We start from the raw sequence: 21,918 nt of genomic DNA on the forward strand, positions 1-21,918 counted from the left end.
ACAGTTCCCAGGCTTGGCCTATGAACGTGGCTGGGGAAGTGTCCCTCCTGAACTAATAGTTTAATCGGTAGCCAGGGATGAAATCTGGGTAGGGGGAGTCAGCAGTGCAGTCATGTGGGGGCTGCAGTGATCATTCCTCGTTAGGAAATGCCCCATGTGGAGAGGGTTGCTGCCCTCACAAGCTGCAGAAAAAAGTGTGTATATAAAGTTGTTGTTACTGTTTACAGTGGGCAATTCTGCACCCCCCTGCTAGGAAGCACAATCCCTGCCAGTTAGCCAGTGATTGTTTTCACTCTTCCTTTGGTATTCCACATATTTTATAATCTACATTAAAATCATGGGTTCTGAAACTTGGTGACACTGGGCTTTTGAGAGGGGAGTGCTTTTGGCTGGGTGCTGCAAATCTGTTTCTCTTTAGAAGGACAGGGGGCATTTGGATGGGACTTCTAGTATTACAGCCAGGCGTGGTAAAAACTGGGTCCAGAATTAGAAATGAGCAAAGCACATTACCCAGCACTGGGGCTACCAGAGTCCAGTCCTGAACTTACAAACAGGTCACATTCTAGAAAGAGACAGACATCTCCCAACAGGGATATTTTGAGGGGCCAGCTTAGGGGCAGAGATTTCAATAGAGAGGCAGGGGGAACCTCCATTTTCCCAGGACACAGGAATGGAAGAAGAGGTCTCCCTAGGGCAATAATTCATCACTTATCAGTCATGCGAAGGAAGCTCCTCCTGAGATTCCTCTGTTGTGCTCAGATGAGAATCTTCAGAGAAGAACTGAATTAATTTTCCCTTCCCAGACGGTATGATCCTTCAGTGAGACCCTTCAAAGTACCAGCATTGTCTGCCCAAGGGGGCTGATGGTCCCTGTCCCTCAGAACAAGGATGGGGCCAGAGTGAGGAGGAGACAGAATGGGGAGCCAGAACAGGGGCCACCTCCTTTTGCACTGGTTTGGAGAAACAGCAAAGCTCTCTAAGGATGGATGCTATCATTATTATTTGGTTTTGCTGTTGGGGGTGGGAAGATTAATGAGGGCTTGGTCTCTTCCAGTCCACTCTGCATTCCATCTACCATCTGCTGCCAAATCCAGAGCATACATTCCTGCTTAGCCCACACCCTCCTGTTTCAATAAGAATCAATGAAACGCAGTGAGGGACTGGACAGACATCTGATCCTCTTTGACTATTTAACCTTAAAGGAGCTGCTTCTACTGAAACCACTGGCATCGCTCTTTGGTCAATGGTGGCACTTCTTGGATAAAGGAATTACAATCTTATGTTTAACTAAACAACTGAGCAGAACCTTACACTGGGCAAGAAAGATCATGTGAAACTCTCTCTTGGGTTCTCCACCACATCCTGCCCGTTCACGGATTTCTGTACTCCTACCCCAATACCACCATCACCTCATCTATGAAATTAAATACCATGCTAGAGCTGGAAGGGACCTTCGAGAGAACCTAGTTCAACCCCATCATTTTACAAATTTGCAGAGAGCGGGCCCAGAGTGGTTAAGAGACTTATCCAAGGTTATAGAGATAAGGCCCAGCAAGCCAAGACCTGACCCCAGGTCATGTGGGTTCTGCTACTTTCTGCATCACACCATGCTCTTCCTTAAAAAGTGTGGTGCAGGTGCCAGACAGTTTCTCCTAAACTAGCCTAGAGTCCAGACATCAGATTGTGCTCAGCCTTTCCTGGCTGCCTGAGGGAGGGTGGTATATTGACTAGAAAATTTCATGAGCTGATGTCATCCTGATTTTGAGCTCAAGCCGAAATTTCATTAAATGCCTCTTTGTTGTTTTATTGTAATCTTAGTGTGATAGAAAGTTCTGGAAGAGCCCATCATTGCTTTTGTTCTCAGTTTCCTTATCTCTAAAAAGAGAATTTGGGTTTAATTGCCTTTAAGGTCCATTTAAGTTTTAACAAGCTGTGGTTCCTCTAAGATCATAGTTAAAGGTCACTCCTCTTCCCTCATCCCCCAGCAGTTACATTTAAGAGATAAAGAAATGGGGTCTTTAGCTCATAACGTTCCATCAAAGCTCACCTGGGAGAAGCAAGTTGGTTGGTTCTGACTGACTCTGGAATATCATCATAGCCTCCTGAAATCCCTCCATGGTGGCTCAGACCCTTAGGGAAACTTGGACCAAAGCTGTGGGGAAGCTGTGGGCACCACAGCCAGGACTTTGCCCACTCAGAGGAATTACCCAGCTTCCCAAATGTGGGCCTTGGCGGAGAGCTATGCCAACTTCCCTCTAGTGGCCACAAGGAATGGAAAACTTAAAAAACGTGCCTGGTTTGGCATGTCCTGGGGGACAGCTCAAAACAGGTTGGTTAGTGGGTCTGTCCACTGGATAGCAGGGGAGAACTTCGGGAATTTGCCTCTTAGTTTGTCTTTAAATATAGGTGTTGATTTCCTTCAGCATAAGTTCTTCAAATTTGTTAGCCAAAATTTAAGAGACCCACATATACTGAATAGTCTTTAGTAAAAAACAAACAAGCATAAAAAACCTATCAGTTCTCAGTGGTAGGTCTGAAATTCTCAGTGGTAGGTCTGAAATGGTGATTTTTGCCTCGGTTTTGAGAACGCTGTCTTGCCCTGTGTTCTGTCTGTATAGCATAGGAGGTGATGTTCCAGGGTTGTACCTCTTTAGCTTTTCCTAATCCTGTTCATTCATCGATGTCAGGTCCTATCCCATGATAAAGCTTTTTCTGAAACAGCCATGAATGTATAATCAGTAACACATGGTTTAATTATTTTCTCTCTCCTGCTGCACTGAAAGTTTCTTCAGAGCAGGGGGAATGTTTTCTGCTTTTGATCTATCTGGTGGCCTCCACGTGATAATTTGTGCTTAATACATGAAAGCATAATAGTTGAGAGTGGGGCCAGTTTTCTCCTGGAATCGGCCCTGTTATTTTATAGTCTTGGCCTATGAAGCTTATTGACATCTTTCAGGTTACACATATCCAGGCCTTTCTGGTGCTGGTTTTCTCTCCTGGTGAGCATCAAAACTCTGAAACAAAACTTCACAGATGCGAGGATCCCACTGCAGGCTTACAGAATCGAAACCTCCAGGGGCCAAAGCCTGGGCATCTATATTTTTTAACATTTCCTGAGTGTAATGTACAACTAGGTTTGAGAAAGCCTGCCTTGCGCATATATAAAGGTCACCCTTTATGGAACTGTGCCACCAGAGGCTTCCCGAGGACAGGCACCACCCGCAGACCAACCAACAAAGGAAACTCACCCATCACCATGGCAGGACAGTGCTCGGTTCATGCCTTGGTGACCACAAGCAGGTTATGTTCCCGAGCAGGACGGCCTAGGGTTAAAATGCATTTGGAATAGGGATTCTACAGTTGAAAGCATTTTTTAAAAACCCTCAAATAGAATGACTTTGAGGAGTGAGGACAGAAGAGAGAGTGGAAGCTTATCCAGAGGAGTGGAGAGACAGAGAGCAAGGCTAGGATCACAGTAGGTGGCCATCTACACAGTGTGATTTCTGAGGCCCTCCTGACTCAAAATTCCATCAGGAGAAACTCATTCATTTGGCTTAAAACTTTGTCTCTTGTTAAAATGGAAATACCTGTGAATCACATCTGACTGGGTTCCTCATATGCTTACCTAAGAGCACGTTGTGATGAGGTGTGAGGAAAGATCTGGAAAAAGTGGGTGGAAGGGTAAGGAGCTGTTGCCAAAGGAGGAAACACACTTAGCAGGGCACCCTGCAGACCACGGCTCCTGGGCAAATGTGGCCAATTTCATTTGCTCTCATTTAAGAGAAAACTGCTCAAAACTAAGACGGGCCATTAAATATTCTATACTTTCCCCTGGCTACCCTGGCTCACCCCGGCTTATGCTGCTGGCTTTTGAATTGAGAAGAAAGCAACAGGGAGCAGCCTCACCCCCAGGGAGATGGCCTCGTGGTCTAGGCTGGCCCCAGAGTGAGGGCTCTGAGATCCAGCCTGAGGATTTTCCTCCGACTCGCTGTGTGGCCTCCAGCCAGTCTCCAAACAGCTTTAGTTTCCTTGTATGTCAGACCAAGATAAATACCTAACTTCCCACCTCTCTGGGGCATTGTAATTCTTCCTTGCTGCCCCTGTCATTAACATGTGTCCAAAGACCCTAAGAAGAAAGCTTTTGGGAAGTTTTAAAGATGACTTTTACTATTAGCATTATCTTTATGATACTGGAGCTTACGTAGCATTAGGAGAATGCATCGGTTGGTCGGAAATGGATAACACAGCTTCGCTCAGAAGAGCAGTGTTTGTAGTGGAAGAGAAACACAGAAGGGCTTTAGGGTTGAGGTGTGAGGGAGAAAAGTCTACAATTGGTACCAGATGCCATCAGAAGCTAACGACCTGACAAACACCGTCCTCGTAAAACAAATTCCTTAAAAAGGAAGCAAATGGAAATATAAGCTAGTGAAAGAATTTGCAGCAGCTGCCCTAAAACCATTTCTCACTTCATAAACAGGTCTGGGTTTGGTGGTTTTTATTTTTTTGGTCTCGGTTTTATTTCATGTCCCTTTCCCCCTGGTCTGTGCTCCCCAGTCTCACTCTTCCTCCCTTCTGCCAGGGCTGGACAGACTTCTCACACTGGTAGTCACAGCAACAGTAGTTAATGGAACCCCATCCCGGTGGAAGGAGGCTCATTCACAGGGTTTGTTTCGTGTGCGTATCGCAGCCCCGATTTGTCCTCAGTGATGACATGGTGTAGCTGGACGGAGCTGCTGAAAAATAGCACGTGCTATTTCGCGTTAATTTCTTGGCAGTAAAAGGACATAAACCACAACCATTAATGAGTCTGTTTTCCAGTACTTTCCACCTAACACGCTGAAGAAATACTACGCTTTGTGGACATCAGGGCATGTAGCAGCCATGGAGCTTGGAGTTCTTTAGCGTCACTGATGAGGTGTTCTGATCTCATCCCATGAAGGACAGTCAGGTTTCAGATCCCTTATCCTGAGAGGCTGGATAGAGACTCAGAGACAAGCGTGTATTTCCTGCATTGCATCTGCCATTATCAGCACTGGGTTTGGGGAACTCCTGCTACAATTAACCCTTGCCCCCCAACTCATTTAGTTTTCTCTCCCTCGGGGGTCCATGGGGTGTCTGCTCTGTGGAGTGTCTGCGGTAGATCACACACCACCACGGGGAATAACCAAGGCTAAAGGTTTTCTTCATACCACTCAACTTCAGTCCCTTTGCCCTGTACCTGAAGAGCTTCCGTAAAAGAAGTGAGAATGTCACTGACGTGTGACTTCAGTCCCGTGGGTATAAGATCAGGGGCGGCAACGTTAGCACGTTCAGATCGAATTCATCTCTTTTGGGCTAGTGCTTTTTAAATCAATTCTCAATTATTTCAAGGCAGTATGTGCATAGTCAATGACATTTTATTTTCCACTTTCTTAAAAAGTCACTGAACACTAATACAATTCAAGGGGAAAAGTAAGCCAAGTGATGACGACGAAATTCACTGTAGCTGTTTTGGCTAATATTTAACATCACTGCCAACAGCATCAGGAGCAAGAAAATATCCTCTTGGTCTCTCCCGCTGGTTTATGAGGTCCTTAAGGGCACGATACTTATGCCCCAGTGCTCAGACCAATGCCTTGCCAACAGTGAGTGTTTCTGAAGATGGTGGTCAATCGTTTGATAATGATATTTTTGTATTTTAGATCCCCCTCTGCCACTATAAAACTGAACAGGCTTCCCATCTGACAGCCATTGACTTACTTTGCTGTCTGTTTAGGAGACACTTAGGTACTGATTGCCTTTGGAACAAGATGAGGAAATTAGTTAATTAAAGAGCAGACAAATGCATCTATGATTAGAAGGCAAGGTAGAGTAAAAGAAGTATCAGAAGGGAGTTATTCTTTTAATTTCCCTGGGAGGATCCAAGTGGAACGATACCTGGAGGGGCTTTTTGGAGAAGGAAGGCCTTTTAGGAATCTCAGCGAATTGAGCGAAGGGTGCAGAAGTGGGAAAAGTGAGAAGTATGGGTGGTAATAGAAAACAGGCCACCGGGGGCGGGGCTGCAGTGGGCCATTGGCAGTGGAGCGGTGGAGGGGTTAACTCTGGAATAATGACCACCCTGGGGGCTGTGTACCATTATCACCCTTATCTCATGGGGAAGGAGCTGAAACCCTGGGGAAGGAGAAACTCAGCCACAGTCACACAGGTAGTAAATGCTGCAGCCAGGATCCCAATTCAGGAGGCCTCTGCAGTTCAGCCTTGGTGACAGGACAATGCTCTTCTTGCTCTGTCTCATCTTTACTGATGCTACGGCCCAGGCTCAGTGTTCCTGACCTGTGGGAGTTTAACTGTCTCTCCCGCTCCTGGTTGGTTGGTCCTGGAGATCCAGGCGGCGGTCCTCTGTGGAGACGATATCCTGGGTGCACAGTGTCTGGCACGTGGCAGCGATTTAGTATATGCCTGCCCTCCTCATGCCATGGGCTCCATTTCCGATCAGCCAGTGCTGAGAGTCAGTGGCGTGCATGGCTATGGCTGGTGGTAAAAAATATAGCGGTGCCTTGGCTTTCAAATGTGATCCGTTCCGGAGACCGTTCAAGTTCTGAAACATTCAAAAACCGAGGGATCCAGAGCCCACAGCGAGGCCTCAGGATCTCGCCCTCAGCGGAAGCCGTGGGGCATGTTCAACTTCCCAGGCATGTTCGAGAACCGGAGCATTTCCTTCTGGGCTTACGGCGTTCGTAACCTGAAATGTTTCTACTGGCCTTTGCCCTGGGCCTGTTCTGATTGTTGGGGGCCCAGCAGGGCTGGCTGTTAAATATTTTGAGGATTGCCCTCCAATCTGTTTATTTCTGGTGCCATCCAGAGCTTCTGGGACACACTGCCCACCTTGTCCCATCATTGTTTCGTCCTGGAAGAGCTATACAAAGTCAGTTACTCATTACTTGCTAGCTGGTACTGTCCTGGTTTATTTAATGTTGCGTGGTTCCAGGTTGCTCAGAAGGAGGTGATGAGTTTAATGTAGGTTTTGGAAATAAAATTGTTCTCTTTGGTTTAGAGGCACTTTCCAGAAAGAACTGCAAAGTCTTGGCCGCTGCCTGTGGGTCCTGGGTCTGTCTAAGATGCTTCTCTTTCTTTCACCCCCAGCTGTGTCCACGGGCCTTGTGGGAAGCCAAGCAGCTGTGTGCCGTTGCTGCTGGATCACGCGAAAGTGGAGAACTGTACCTCTGGGATCCCAGGCCACATGAAGTGCACTGTCACCTGCCAAAGGGGGTATGCCCTTCAGGCCAGCAGTGGGCAGTACCTCAGGCCCATGCAGGTGAGTTGGAAACCTGTGGTCATCGGGACCAAGCTCCTGGGGAGGGAAGGTCCTCATGCTCCTCTCCCTGGCCCCATCGAGGGAGGGCAGGTGTTTGTCAGCCATCTGAAAGGAAAAAAGAGGACTCTAACCAGCCAGGAGAAGCTTGGCTCTACAGGAGTGCAAGGTATGCAAGGGCCTGAGCTGTTCCCATTGCCCAGGGCCAGCTTCTCTCCAGGTGGGCAGTAGATAGGAGCACCTGTTCCAGTATTCTCCCTGTTCTTTTGTCTTTAAGATGAGAATGCCCCAGTTTGGCCTTGTCCACAATTTGCAGGCTAGATCGGTGGCAGCCAGCTTGTCTGTGGTTCATTCTCCAAACCCCCAGCCCTTATTACAAGAAGGCTGGAGAGAAGGAGCCTGCTTTTCTTCCCTCTGTTACTGAGGTGGGATTCTATTATGATTCTAGCTTTGACAGAATTTTCCAAATTTCTACAAGCTGCCACAGTACCCTTTTCAGGATTTCAAGGGGATTTGGAGGTAAGAGCGTGGCTCAGGAGACACATCTGGAAGGAAATTTTGGCTCCACTGTTTAATAGGTGTGTGATTTTAGGTAAAAACAAACAAAATAAACTAACCTCTTTCAGTTTGTTTCCACATTTGTAAAATAATTAGAACAGAAGTGTTTATGCCGTTGAGTTGTTACGACTGACTGGAAATGGTTTTAAAACTTCGAGCAGAAAGGCACAAAGCCCTCTGTTAAGGTGCCACTGTTATGAGCGTGGATGCTATATTCTCAATGAGAAATTTTGTTTCCCATCTTTTCTTTAGAGAGCTTTCGGCACTCTACAGAGCAATTTAAATTTGAAATCAACCATTAAGACATAACAATAATATGAGATAGAGGAAGGATGCAGCAGGCCAAAGATAAAGGTGCTCTAGGAGAGACAGAGAGGTGTGGCATGATGGGGAAGGTGGGAGTGTGACTGGCAGTCAGATGTCAGTGGTTTGGAAGAAAGGACTTTTTATTCTCATTTTGTACCAGTTGATCAATGGAGAATTTCACTTGCATAGAAATAGTCAGAATTTAAAGACAAAATTGTTGGTTTCAGATGGTTTAGGCTCTGCATGGGGAGAAGCAATTTTAGTATACCTTGAGACATCCTCGGTCTGTGGTGCTTTGGGTGATATGATGCTCTTATCACCTACTTGCTCTTAACCCAGCTTAACTTGCTCTAGAAAAGAGAAAAAATGAAAAAGGAAACAGCACAAAAAGATGCAGGGACTGAATACATTTGTGTGTAGGTAAGGAAGGGGAGAGAAGAAGACGGGGTTTGCAATGCATTAAAATTAAGAGCAAATTCAAAACAAAATGGACAGTATGTAATGAAGCCAGGAGAAAACCCAGGTGATACATGCAGAGTTTGGGAGACATTCTTTAAGTGATCACTATGGGCTGAGTCAGGCTTCCAGGCTGTAGGTGTGAAAGGGGCAGAGTATGGGCTGGGAGCTGACCCTTTACCAACCATATGGTGGAATCAGCTCTCCAGCTAACCTCTCCTGTCACCCCCAAGGCTGGCCCCGCTGAGGAAATCATACAATCCAGGCTCGTGATCACAAGGCGGTGGGGATATTTGCTTTTTGTTGACACAAGAGCTGAAACTAAACAGAAAAATGTGTCTGGCTTTGAGTTGGGTCCCCCTGGCAGGCAGCAGGGAAACATTGGGAAGCAGGGAGGAGCCAGTAGCCAGGAGTGGGTGTCAGGGGTGACAGGTGCTTTCACTAATCATTTTACCTTTGGCTTTGGCCACTGTGGCCTCCCCGGCGGGATGGCTGGCTGAGCCACAGAGCCATCCTGCCCAGTCTCTCTCTTTGACCTTTGGTAACCCTTTGGCTAGAGTGACAGCTGTGTTTTTCCCCAAAACAAGTCCTGAGCCTCCAGGTCTCTTAATCCCTGCTCAGTCTGTTCCCCTCACTCCAAATACTTTCTGCTCTTCTCCCTGCTTCCCCTCTGCTGCAGGGAAGTCCTGCTCATCCATCAAAGGCCAGTTCCTGCGCCACCTACTCTGTGAACCTCCCCAACACAGTGTCCTTCCTGCCCAAGGATGGGCAGTCCCTCTCCAACCCCCCCAATGCTGCCTCAGACCCTCGGAACAAGCCTGTATATACGACATTGCTGGAGTTTCTATATATCTGTATTTCCTTTCCTTGTGGTCCCCATTTCCTATGTCTTTCATGTTATCATTTGCTTCCCCTGGATTTTATTATTTCAAATCATCGTGGAGGGGGGCAGGATACAACCCATAAAAGCACATCTCTTACATTGTCCTTCTGAACCTTCCTCCCTTCGTCTCTCTCCATCTCCTTCTTTCCAATCTTTCCCTTTTGGGTGTTTCCTGAGTTGGTCCAACCTGTGACTTGCTCTGCTGGTAGATTATGAGCTCCTTGAGGGTCCCTTGCTCACCCAAACCTGGTACAGAACCTGGCCCTTCCAGGCACTCAGTCAAGGGGTCTTCATTTATTTGGTGGTGATGAGCTCTAGGGCTACCCTACAGAACCCATGCCCAGGGAGATGGCTGGAATCTCTCCGATTAAACCACGGGTTTGGAAGGTGTCTAATAGGAATTAATTCTCAACTGTTCTTAGACACTATGCACCATCCTCAGTGGAGGTGATCATGTTCAGTAGCTTTATCAGTTGCCTTATCAGTAAATGTCCCTGCAGGAAACAGATGACGTCTCAAAAGCGGGCAATTTGAGAGAATTTAATAAAGGGACTACTTGCCAAGGTGGCGGCAGGGCCTAGGGAAAGTACGGCGGGGGGGGGGGGGGGGGGGGGTGCAGTCTCCCAGGGGGAAGGAGCTGTTACCACCCCGGAGGCCTGGAAGGTTGACTATAGGGAGCAGTTGGAGAACCTGCAGGAAGAGCACACAGGAGCTGTGTGGAGAGGCTGCCAGAGGGTGGAGCCAAACTGCAGCAATCCCCTTCGGAGGGAGCAGGAAGAATCGGTACCCTCACCTCTCTTTCCTCCCTCCCTCTCCAATCTCCAGCCAGTGTGTCCTGCTCAGAGGCTTGAAATACTCAGGGGCCAGTGTCCCTGGGCACAGAGCAGGGTGGAGGAGGGTAGAGGGCAGAGCAGGAGGAAGACGTGGGGGCAGCCAAGAGCTGGCCTGGAGGAGCGCCTGCATCCAATGGTTCTCTTACACACAGGCGCCTTCCATCAGCATCAGTGTGGGGAGACTGTATGTTAAGACAATAAGCCATAGAGGAAGAAAGGCAAAATGATTTTCACCCGTTTTGAATGTCTACACAAATAATCACTAGGAAACTACCTTGATAAACCTTTCGATGTGACCTTGACAGAGGAATATTCTCTGTTTCTAGAAGGAAATTCTGCTCACGTGTTCCTCGGGGCACTGGGACCGGGCAGTGAGCTGTATGCCCCTTGATTGTGGCGTCCCCGACCCATCTTTGGTGAACTACGCAACCTTTTCCTGCGCAGAGGGAACCAGCTTTCTGAAACGCTGCTCCATCTCCTGTGTCGCACCAGCCAAGCTTCAAGGTACTGTCTGGCTGACCAGGCCCTGTATGCAGGGTCCCTTCGGTTCCTCTCTCTTTGGGGGTACTTTGGGGATCTTCCCTTCACCTCAATACTCTTCCCATCTTCTCTGCTGGACCACCCTGTTCTGATAACACCAGCAAAGTCCCAAAAGGCATCCTTCCTGACAACCTGGAAGGATGCCTTGGCTCAGGATCTCATTCCCAAGAGAAACAGGTTTTCTTCTTGTTTTGTTTTTTAAATGTTTTTATTGATTTTTTAGAGAGTGAGGAAGGGAGAGGGAGACAGAAACATCGATAAGAGAGAAATATTGATTGGCTGACTCCTACACGCCCCCTACTGGGGATTGAACCTGAAACCGAGGCATGTGTCCTGACCGGAAATTGAACTGGTGACCTCTTGGTTCATAGGTCAATGCTCAACCACTAAGCCACTTGAGCCCGGCAAGGCTTTCTCCTGTTTTTATTTGAGTGTATGGCCTTTGGAGTCAAGTCCACCAACAGTTTCCTGATAATATTAAGGATAAAGCTACATTTTTATCATGCACATTTTAAAATTTAATATTTACAACCATCTTATGAGCTAGGTGCTTTTAGTCCTGTTGCATGGATGAGAATGCAGTTATAAGATTTGTTCCTGGCTATGCTGCTAGTCACAGAGATGACGCGGAGGAACACTGGCTCTAACTGACCCCACACCTGCTCCTTACCTCTCCCCAGGCTTCTGTGTGCCTAACTGTGGCTCGTTACAGAGGCAGCTCCCTGGGCCCCATGTAACAGGTTCTGATTTAGAAGGTCTGGGGTGGGCTGGTGATGCAAGCGGGAGAAGTCCATGGATTGCAGCTTGGAGGAACCATGCCTTCTACCAGGCACATGGTGTGGTGCTTAAGCACAGAGCTCCTTGGCCACATTGCCCGAGTTCAGTCCCTGCCTCTGCCTCTTACCAGTTCAGGCAAGTTACCTAAACCCAACTTCCTCATCACAGAATAGGGGATAACAATAGAGATTTTGAGGTTTGAAGTTTACATAAGTTAATACATGTAAAATGCTTAGAACAATGCCTGGCATATAATGAGCCCAATAGAAGGGTGATCTATTATTATTATAATGCTTTCCATGACACTGTCCATGCTATATTTTTATTATTTGTAGTTAGGAATCGTGGTAAGGAATTGGTGACTAGCCCTTCTTTCACTGATGCCAAGGAATAGTTAGTTATCTGACCTCTGTTCTGTATAATAGAGGACATTTGATGTCCTGTGGGTAAGGAATATAGGATAAACACTTGCCCTGAGATTTTAGAGAAGCTGCTCAACAAAAAATAACGTCCTTTCCAAGAACGCTAATATGTTGACAGCTTTTGGTTCTTTCTGCTGGTGTTGTATTTCTGGACTCTCTGTTCTGAGCACCCTGTACTTCTCTTTCCTGGAGCCAGGAATGAACCCGTGGCTGACCTGCCTTGAGGATGGGCTGTGGTCTCTCCCCGAAGCCTACTGCAAGCTGGAGTGCAATGCTCCCCCTGCGATCCCAAATGCCAACCTGCTCCTACCGCACTGCCTCCGGGACCACCATGACGTGGGCTCCGCCTGCAGATATGAATGCAAACCTGGCTACTACGTGGTGGACAGTGCAGAGAGTAAAGTCAGGAAGTGAGTTGGATTGCCCCCGCTCTTTGCAGTTCTCTCTACACCCCATACCTTGCTCCTGCTCTCTTTATAAACCTCAGACCATTGTTTTGGGAATAATATTAAGACTTTCTGGGTGTCCAATGCTTCTTTGGTTTGTTTTGATTTTGTTCGTATGTGTAATTATGACAGGCAGGATGACCAGATGTGCTTTCTGAAAAGATGTCCTTTCCCATAGGAGACCCCGTAGAGCCTCACCTAGGTGCTTTTGAAACGAATCTCTGCCCTGATGATCACTTTCCTTTGAAATTAAGTGTTAGGAGCTTCCCAAGTGTTATATGTGTGGGAACATCCTTGTCAGGACAGTCGGGGTCTTATGGTTGTGGCTCTAGGAGAAACTGCCTGGGCCGGTTCCCCGTTTAGACACTTATTACCTGTGTGATGCGGGGAAGTTTTTTTTCTCTGCCTCAGTCTTTCTCATCTGTAAAACAAGGATAAAAGTTATAATATCTATGTGGAGACTAAATAGATTAATACATATCGAACAGAAGATTCAGTAAATTTATTTTTAGAGCATAAAACTCAACCCGTATTAGCTATTAGTATCATCATTATAGTCTCTCTACTTTTACCGTCCTGGGCTTCTGTGTACACGCTCCCAGACCCAGGAAGCCTGAGCGCCCGTCTTCTGAAGGCAGGGCCATCAGAGCAACACAAGCTCCCAGCACATGGGAGCGGAAGGGCTTTGAAGACAGTCATGCTAGGGTCCAAGTTCCAGCCATCCCCCTTTTATCAGCCAAGTGACATCAGTTAAGTTACTTAACTCCCTTTGTAAATGGAGGATACTGCCCACAACACAGTGCCGGGTTAAGATTAAACAAGATAACACATGTCCAGCCCAGTGCCCTCCTTGTGCCAATTGCTCAATAAATGGTCGCAGAAAAAGAACCTTTTCTAAACAAACAAAAATACTTTCAGATAAAGAAACCCCTTGTACTCAGTAAATAGTAGCTATGCCTTCCCTACCATAAATTATGTCAGTACAGGAGAAAATCAGATTCACTTCTTACCCAGGACTTTATTAGGAGTCTGACTATAGTAGGTATTTTTTTTTTTTTTTTAACTAGCAAAACCCCAGCCATGGCTTTCCCAATGATGCCAGGAAATACAAACTTTGCTTGTGAGCTAGAATTCTCTAATGGGGCAGAAGAAAATCTGGAGACTTACTCACTGGCTCACATTCGCCTTTCTCTAGTCAATACCCAGCCTTCTGTTTTTGCTTTTGTTTTTGTCAATCCTCACCTGAGGATATTTCTTCCAATTGAGTTTTCAGTGGCCTCTGGCAGGTATAGTCAACAGTTTTTGATGACGGAAAGCACATTTGCATGTGATTTTCATAGGATCTAGGCCAGTTTGCATAGGCACATGTTGACAGGCAGTGAGTGCCCTGGTCATCTTTGAGTGGGAATGGCATGCCACGAGCCTGAGGCTGCTTGCCCCCCGCCTGTTTCTTCTTGCCTCCCCTTTCACACACCTGCACCCCATTCAGGTGTCTGCAGAGCAGTGCAGTGAAGAACACCTGAGGGGGAGAGAAACGCCTCAGGACCAGGGAGAATGAAGGGTGGCGGGATTGCTTCTAGCTTTCTGGGCCCAGTGGGACTCCCCCCAGAGCTGGGCTTTCTGCCTGGCCCCGCATCTCCACCCCAGGCGGGGGCACACAAGGGCCATTCATGGGCACAACTTCTCCAGTTGAGGAGCTGGAAGCTTGCATCACAGCGTCGGCATCGGTTTTGGGGTAAACATTTACGTTCGCAAGCGCCACGTTGAGGGGAGCTTAAGTTATTTACCGCCCTGTTTAAGCTGATTTTAATCTTAGTTTATACCTGTTTACATAGCATGCGGCGGGTTGGTAATCAGGAGTTTGCATGTTGGGCGTAAATCACTGTCACTTGCCCCTTGTGTTTACGCAGGGAACAATGTCGGCCTTGTTCCTTGATTGGTGGAAAGAGCCCAGAGTTGTATAAATGGGGCCCTCGGCTTCTTTCTAGGACATGTGGGCAGGAGGAGAAGAAAAGAGAAAAGCAGGCGGGGAGATCAACCCAGACCCCGGGCACACGCCAATGTTAGCAGTTCTGCAAGCACAGGAACTCCCACCTGAGGGTCAGATTCGCAGCTTGCTGTTTGCATGACCCTGAGCCATGTCCTTAGTATCCATGTGTCTCAATGTTTGCACCCACAGTGTGAGGCGTAGTCATTATTGCTACCCAACAGTGTTGTTTTGAGGCTGAAAGTAGGTAATGTACTGAAAGCATTTTATAAACTATGAAGTTTTATCCATGTTCTGGGTATCGTTTTTTGATAATTTTTTTTAAAAAGTAGAAAACAATGACCAAAAAGTCAGCCAGGTTCATTCCCTTCCTGTTTTTTCTCAAATCTACTGAACACAGTTTCAAGGGAATAGAAGTGTAATTACTGGACCTGACTTTTCCCTTCCATCCAACATGTTTAAGCGTCATCCCACTCAGCTTGGGGATGGCCGGCTGGCACGGCCGCAGCTGGCAGTCACCCCCCCATGTTCTAAGCCAGTCTCTGGGTTGGGAGTGAAGGACAACATGAACAAGACCAAGGCCTCAACCTCAAGGAGCACACACCTCCATGCCCTCGCTCAGTGTGTTATTTCTCCTAGAAGCATAGAGCGGAAGGGCGCATGGCTAGAGGTAGGGGCTTTCTCCTGACCCCGCGTTCCTCGCCCCTCTTCCTGGAATTTGAGGGTGGTGCTGCCCACGCTCAGTCTAGTCCCCGAGGACAGGGAAATGCCATGGCTCAGTCCTGGGTCAAGGACTCTGACCTTGAAGTCATGGGTGGAGTCAGCATCACCCAAAGGCCATGGGTTCCCCAGAGGAAAATTGAGGAGGGTATAAATGGATATTGAGGGGCAAAAAAAATAAATAAAACAAAAATAAATGGCCATTATCTAATGCAGCCATACAATCTAGTGTAGCCATACGATGGTATAGCCATATCATGAGATATCCTGCTATCGTTAAAGATGTTTGGAAGAATATTGAAGACATGGGAAAGCATTCACTATACAATCAACTCTAAGTAGTTGTAAGTGGCACAATCCCTATTTTCCATATGAAAAGTATATTTTTATCACTTTTTTCATGGGATTTGGACTTTCCTAAAAATATCCAGAATAATGCTTGTTTCTTTTCAAAATTAGTGTAGCAGCATTTTTGCATGGCAGATTTTCACATGTTTCTTTGAGGCTTGCTTATTTTCGGAGATAACAGAGGAAAAAACAGAATTGTAACTCCAATTTGGCAGGTCCAGGGGTCTTTTCTCACTCACATTCTGTAAGACACACACACGCTCTCCTTTAAGCACTTTTCTTCTCTCCCATGCAATTTACTTCCACAGACACATCATCATTAATCATTCCTTTGTTTTATTAACCTCACTTCCTAGGAAGCTAAAATAACTTATATTTTATCAAAAACATTATAGTCTCACTTATCTTTCACACTCATAGTTACCATTTTCTCATTAGGTATGATCTTTATGTGTGAAGGTTAGGTTAACCTCATTAGAGTCCATAATTAATTTGACTTCTAAATTATTCCAACCATCTAACTTTACTTAGACAGGGTCTCATTCTATAAGTCATTCATCAAGATGCCCTCCAAAAGGTAGTTGTCAGATCTGCTTGAAAGTAATTGCAAACAACCATCCTTTCTCAGGGTTGCCCATGGGATCAGCTCTTCCAAAGTACATAAATCTATTTAAGTTCTATAAACACAAATCTAGGTCAAGAATGCAATTATTAGGTCTCATATTGTGACTATTTACTGTTTAACAAGTGTTTGGTTGGTAAACCTCTTCAGTGGGGTTTTTCTCATTTGGCTCTGGGGGAGAGTCTGGAAGACCCTGGAGTTCGATGTGTATGCTTGACCCATCTGTACACACACAAATCATTTGTGTGGCAGAGAGTTAAAAGCATAATGTCTGGACTCTGTTCTGTTAGGTCAAAGATGACGATGATGATGATGGTAATTCCTCCTATGTTCTACATGTGCTGATAAATGGCACTAATAAATTATATAATAAAATAACAGTATAATATAATATATTATTATATTATAATCTGTAACTTGCTATAATATAAAATAATACATTTCAGTATATTATTACCCCCATTACAGATGAGGAAACTGAGACTCAGAGTATTGCTAGTACATGGTGTTAATGCCCTTGGCTAATAAGATTTTCAGGTTTGAGGGAATTCATTTCCATGGGCCTTTTTTGCAGCACCTGTAAAATAAGAAAAAAATCTCGACTGACTTTCAGCTCTAAAAGTCTATGTTGCATTTTCTATCTCAATAGAATCAGTGAGAAGAGTTAAGAGCTCTTACGCTTGGCTGTAAGAACATTGAGAGAAGCAATGAAGAAGAATTTATCACCACCAAGGGATAAAAGGAGCAGTGATATATTATAAACACAAATATGACCTGGGCGTGACCTTAGTGGGCAATACCTAAGGCTATGCCCGGAGAACTTCTGGCCTGAAGGGTGGCCAAGGTTGACTGTCTTCCCCTCCATAAGCTTTGGCCAATTGTTCCCCATTCACTCCCAAGAGAACCGAATCCAGGTCTTCCTTGAAGACAGAATTTGGGGAACTTTTTAAAGATTTCTAGAATCGAGTTTAATTCTTAAGTTGAAAGTTTCCTAAAACTTCTAAGAAGATGATTTAGTGGAATTGCTAGGAAAGCTTTCCTTAGTCCCAGAATTACCTCTTGGCTCAGGGTTTAATTACACAGCTTCTAGGGTCAGTGAGGCCTAAGTTTGAATCCCGTCTCCGCTAATTATTAGCTCTTTGGCCTCAAGCAAGCTACTGGTTTGTATTGATCATCACTATTCTTATTTTACAAAATGAAGAGAATAGGAAATAGGAGCACTTACAGGTTTTGTAAGGATTTAATGAGCTAATAGATGAGAAGAACCAAACATAGTGTTTAGTCATATTAAGCTTCAGGTCATCAGTAGCTGCTTTTTATTTATATCATCGTCATCATCATCGGCAGCAGCAGCATTTCAATCAGGTTGGTGTATTTATTTTTTTAAAATATATCTTTATTGATTTCAGAGAGAGGAAAGGAGAGGGAGAGAGAGAGATAGAAACATCAATGATGAGAGAGTCATTGATCGAGCCCGCAACTGGGCGTGTGCCCTGACCAGGAATCAAACCCCGATCGCCTGGATCCTAGGTCGACGCTCAACCACTGAGCCACGCCCGGCCAGGCCAGGTTGGTGTATTTAACAGGTAGCCTTCTTTCACAAGGAATGGATCTGGCTACATTTTTATCAGTGGCTCTTGTCTCCCAACCATGGTTGCTTCCTATGCTCAGAAGAACAACATAGAAACCAGAAAGGGTGAAGCTGACATTCCAAATGGGAGGTACGGGTCTTCAGTGACCAGGTCTGTGGGGAAACACATTTCCCTGCCTGTAAAAAATACACACGCACATCAAAACAGGAAGGTCATTAATTTTTAAAAATGTGCGTTTTCTTCTCCAATCAGGACCCTCTCTGAATGCCTCATTTCATCCCACTGTTAACTCACTGAGTGATCCAAATACTACAGAGGCTGCAAGGAGACCATGAAACGGAAAAGGGGGAAGTGGGCTGAGAGAAGCGGAAATGAAATAGTCAGCAGGGTGGAGCTGGATGTACTTCAGAAATGAGGGTGGGCAAGTAGGCCAGGCTGGTCTGGAGGAGATGGGGAAGGCTGTGTCCTGGAGACATTATCTCGATTTCTAGGCTCTTTTGATTTTTTTGAGCCATAGTTTGAATATCTGAGGTTCACTTGATTTTATCCTACGATAGGAAGGAAAAGAAGGACTTGGGTAATGAAATGTGCAGTTAAGGCTAATGCTGAAACTCCTTAGATGTCCTGGATTTGTGATTTAAAAACATCAGTAAAAATACTTTAACTAATTTTTAAGCTCTTTGTCGTAACGTATATGAATAGGTGCTGAACATATGTACCTATGTGTGTGTATACACGTAGACACATGTGCTACCTATGATTTGCCAGTTAAAGGACGAACTGTAATCTCCATGTACATTCATGAATCTGCGAGAAATAGAAATCTGCTTTTTCTTTTAAAACATTGCCTGGCTTTTTAATTAGTGTTTATAGTAAGCACATTCAAAGTTTATCCTTGGAATCCTCAATTCTCTTGCCATTGTAGGATAATGTGAGCTTCAGGCTAATATATTATGGCCTCTTTTGGCCTCAAAGGATGACACGTCTGCTCCAAGCCTCGGCCACTCAAGTGCACACTTGGGTGCTGGCCAGCTCGCCGATGCAGGCACCATGAGGCTTTGGTGACTGGCGTGCAGGCCTCTGCTTGAAACATGGCATTTGTTGACCTCATAAATTTCCCTGCGACCTTCAGCCTCAGTCTAGGAACCATCTTATCGTAAAACTGCCCTTCTTCTTTTGATTTTATATTGATTGTTCATTTCTCTATTAATCAGAAAAAATTAATTTTTAAAATCTAGAATGAGGGAACACTGGCTTGTTCCATATAAGCCAGTAGGACTTTCTTTATCCCCTAACTTTTGTCCCTGCTGCCCTTTCCTTGCTTCCTTTTTCCTACCCCATCCTCTGTCTCAGGTCCTGCTAACCCTTCTTCAGCCTGGTGGGTGAACATTATGCCCTTGCCTTGGCCCTCTAGTGATGGTGAGGTCGTCTCAGGCCAAAATGATTTATGAACTGTCCCCTGAAGGATTCTGGGTGGGACAAAAATATGAAGAATTAATTAGGGTGGGAATACTGAGTAGAATAACACTCCACACTCATATCACACACGCATACACACACCCACACTCAGGGACACATGGCGGGGGCTGGAGAGGGGGCCGGAGAGGGGAGTGTGGTTGAGTAGATCCTTTGCTGATCAGAGCTAATGATTGCTGCTGCTTGATGAACATTTATTGGACTATGTGCTTTCTGTGCACTAACTTATAGAATCTTCTAATGACCCTGTAGGGGAGCTATTAGTATCCCCATTTTTCAGATAGGAAAACTGAACAAGTTGTAAGTAATTAAATTAAAGTCAGAGATTTATTAAGAGCCACAGCTGGAGTCTGAGCATTAGTCTCCTGATTCCAAATCATCTGCTCAGAACCACTCTGCTCCACTGCCTTCCTGATGGTAGTCACCCTGGGCAGCCACTAAAAGCCTGCTGAGGACCACTGTGACCTCTGACTCTTCCTTTTCATTCAAGGGTAATTGGCCAGGAGAAGGTTAATCAGCCAGTCGACTACAAAGACAAGGTTTACTTGTGACAATTCCAAATTCCTTAGGTGCGTCACAACCTTCTAGAAGTTCTGATCTCTCGGTAGTGGGTTTAGGTTTTATCATTGGCAGAAGAGCTTTGTAAGGGGCATTATTTTTCATTAGGAAAGGGTAGAAGGCCAAAGTCAATGTGAGATGGGGCTACAGATATTGTTTCTTGTCCAGTGGAGGGGACGGGGCCAGACACCCGGAGGCCCGGTGTTAGAGAGTGCGTGGTAACGGTGATGGACTGTGGACGAGCCACGCTGGAGTCGACCTGCTCTCCGTTTAGGAGGCTGGCTTGAGAAACCAGGTCTGCAATTTGTTAAGAAGAAACTGGCGTGAAGTTTGGCAGTGCTGACTGTTCTCTCTGGGGTGGGGTAGAGGACTGTGTCTTTTTAAATGGTCTAGATCAGTACTTCTCAAACTTTAATGTGCATGGGAGTCACTGGGGGATCTTGCTAGAATGCGGGATCCTGGGTGGAGCCTGAGATTGTGCATTTCTAACAATGCTGCTGGGTGACGCCCTGAGGCTGCTCCTGGAGCCACACCATGAGCAGTAAGGGGCTAAACTACAGCCTGAGTACAGAGGCTTCCTATTTCAATTCAAAAACTGACCACATGTCACGCAAGATGCTTAATCAGTCAATGCTTCAGTTTTCTAATCTATGTCATGGAAATAATGTGATTGCTCCTTGCCCTTTCTTCTCCTTTTTAGGGATATTTTATGTGGTGGGACTTTGAGATACTTAATACAAAAGTGCTAAGTAGAGAAAGGTCATTTATCTGCAGCTCTGTTTCTAGGAATACGAGTGCTTCCATATTATGACTTGGGCCTGACATCAGATCATTGTGCCAGTCCCTGCTCTGCCATTAACTAGTTACATAACCCCAGGCAAGCTCTTCCCTTTAAACCTTACCTACTACATCTGTAAAATAAATAGTTAAACATTCATTGAACCAGTGTTTATTGGTGCCTATTACACACCAGACATTGTGCTGGGCACTGAGGATATAAAAGTAAATAAGGTCTTGCCCGTACCAAGCTTACATTCCAGTGGGGGAGATAGGCAAGAGCCTAAAAATCAGATTATTACAGAGACTACAGAGCAAGTACTCTATGAAAGATACATACAGGTACTTTGATTGAAAACCATAAACATTAGAAGTATAAAATAAGGGTGCTCTGGGGTAGCCAAAATTATTCTTAGATAGAACGAAGAGCCAGTCAGAAGGGCAAAAAGATAAACATCATGAGTAGAGAGAATGGCACCAACATCCTTTGTAGGGAAAGAGCTTGGTTGTACTTGGGATTCTAAGTCCAGTGTGGACGAAGTGATTTAAGAAAGCGAGTGGGACACAGGAAGTGATCACACAGTGGGGCTGGATCATGCAGGACCTCCCAATGAGAAGAGAGAAAGCCTGGGTTTTATTTTTCATGCAACAGGAGGCAACTGCAGTGCTCTAGGCAGAGAAAAATGACATGATCTAATTGATTTGTTTGTGTTTATAAAATGCCCCCGGTAGGAAGGGATCCAGAGAAGGGGAGTATTTGGGTCATAGGTGAGAGATGGGCACCTGGGTGATCACTCACGGAGATAACCTGCATGAGGAATGGGGACAGATTCCAGAGCTATTTGGTACATAAAACTGAGAGGACTTGCTGATGGATAGATGAGCTCAGATGGGGGCTTGGGAAACGGTAAGAGTGGGAGAAAAAGTAGAGTCAAGGATGTCTCCTAAGTTCATGTTTGAGCAACAGGGTAGAGAGTGGCATCTTTCTTAGCTGGGACAGGTTGAGGAAAAGCGTGTGTGGGGATAAAGGAATCAAGAACTCAGGTAACAGTAGCTCTTATCACAGATGGGCTTGAGGAGAAAATGAGGCAGATGGATGTTCTTCTACACAGTGCCCGTGTGCTCGATGTCCTATTGTCATTCTGTTATTGTAATTATTCACGAGGGGCTAACCACTTGAGACACCAGATGCCCTCAATCACCAAAGACCTTTCTCTTGGAGTTGACAGTCATACTGCTATCTTCTCCAATGGAAAATAAATATGACTTTTGAAAACCCTGCCTTAGTGGTAGAAAGATGGGGTAGACGCATGTGTGCCTCAAGCA

At 45.7% G+C, this 21,918-nt stretch overlaps 1 protein-coding gene across 1 annotated transcript in view; it reads left to right on the forward strand.

Moving 5' to 3' along the window:
• The window catches only part of PAPPA2 (pappalysin 2), a 173,502-nt gene that overhangs the window by 104,861 nt on the left and 46,723 nt on the right, over positions 1-21,918 (forward strand). Inside the window, exons 14-16 of the mRNA XM_087828227.1 lie at positions 7,123-7,294; positions 10,654-10,831; positions 12,263-12,476. Of these exons, the coding sequence (XP_087684353.1) occupies positions 7,123-7,294; positions 10,654-10,831; positions 12,263-12,476 (564 nt within the window). The remainder of the gene's footprint in view (positions 1-7,122; positions 7,295-10,653; positions 10,832-12,262; positions 12,477-21,918) is intronic.

Source organism: Miniopterus natalensis, chromosome 19 (assembly GCF_054644295.1).
Source record: "Miniopterus natalensis isolate mMinNat1 chromosome 19, mMinNat1.hap1, whole genome shotgun sequence".
NCBI lineage: Eukaryota > Metazoa > Chordata > Mammalia > Chiroptera > Miniopteridae > Miniopterus > Miniopterus natalensis.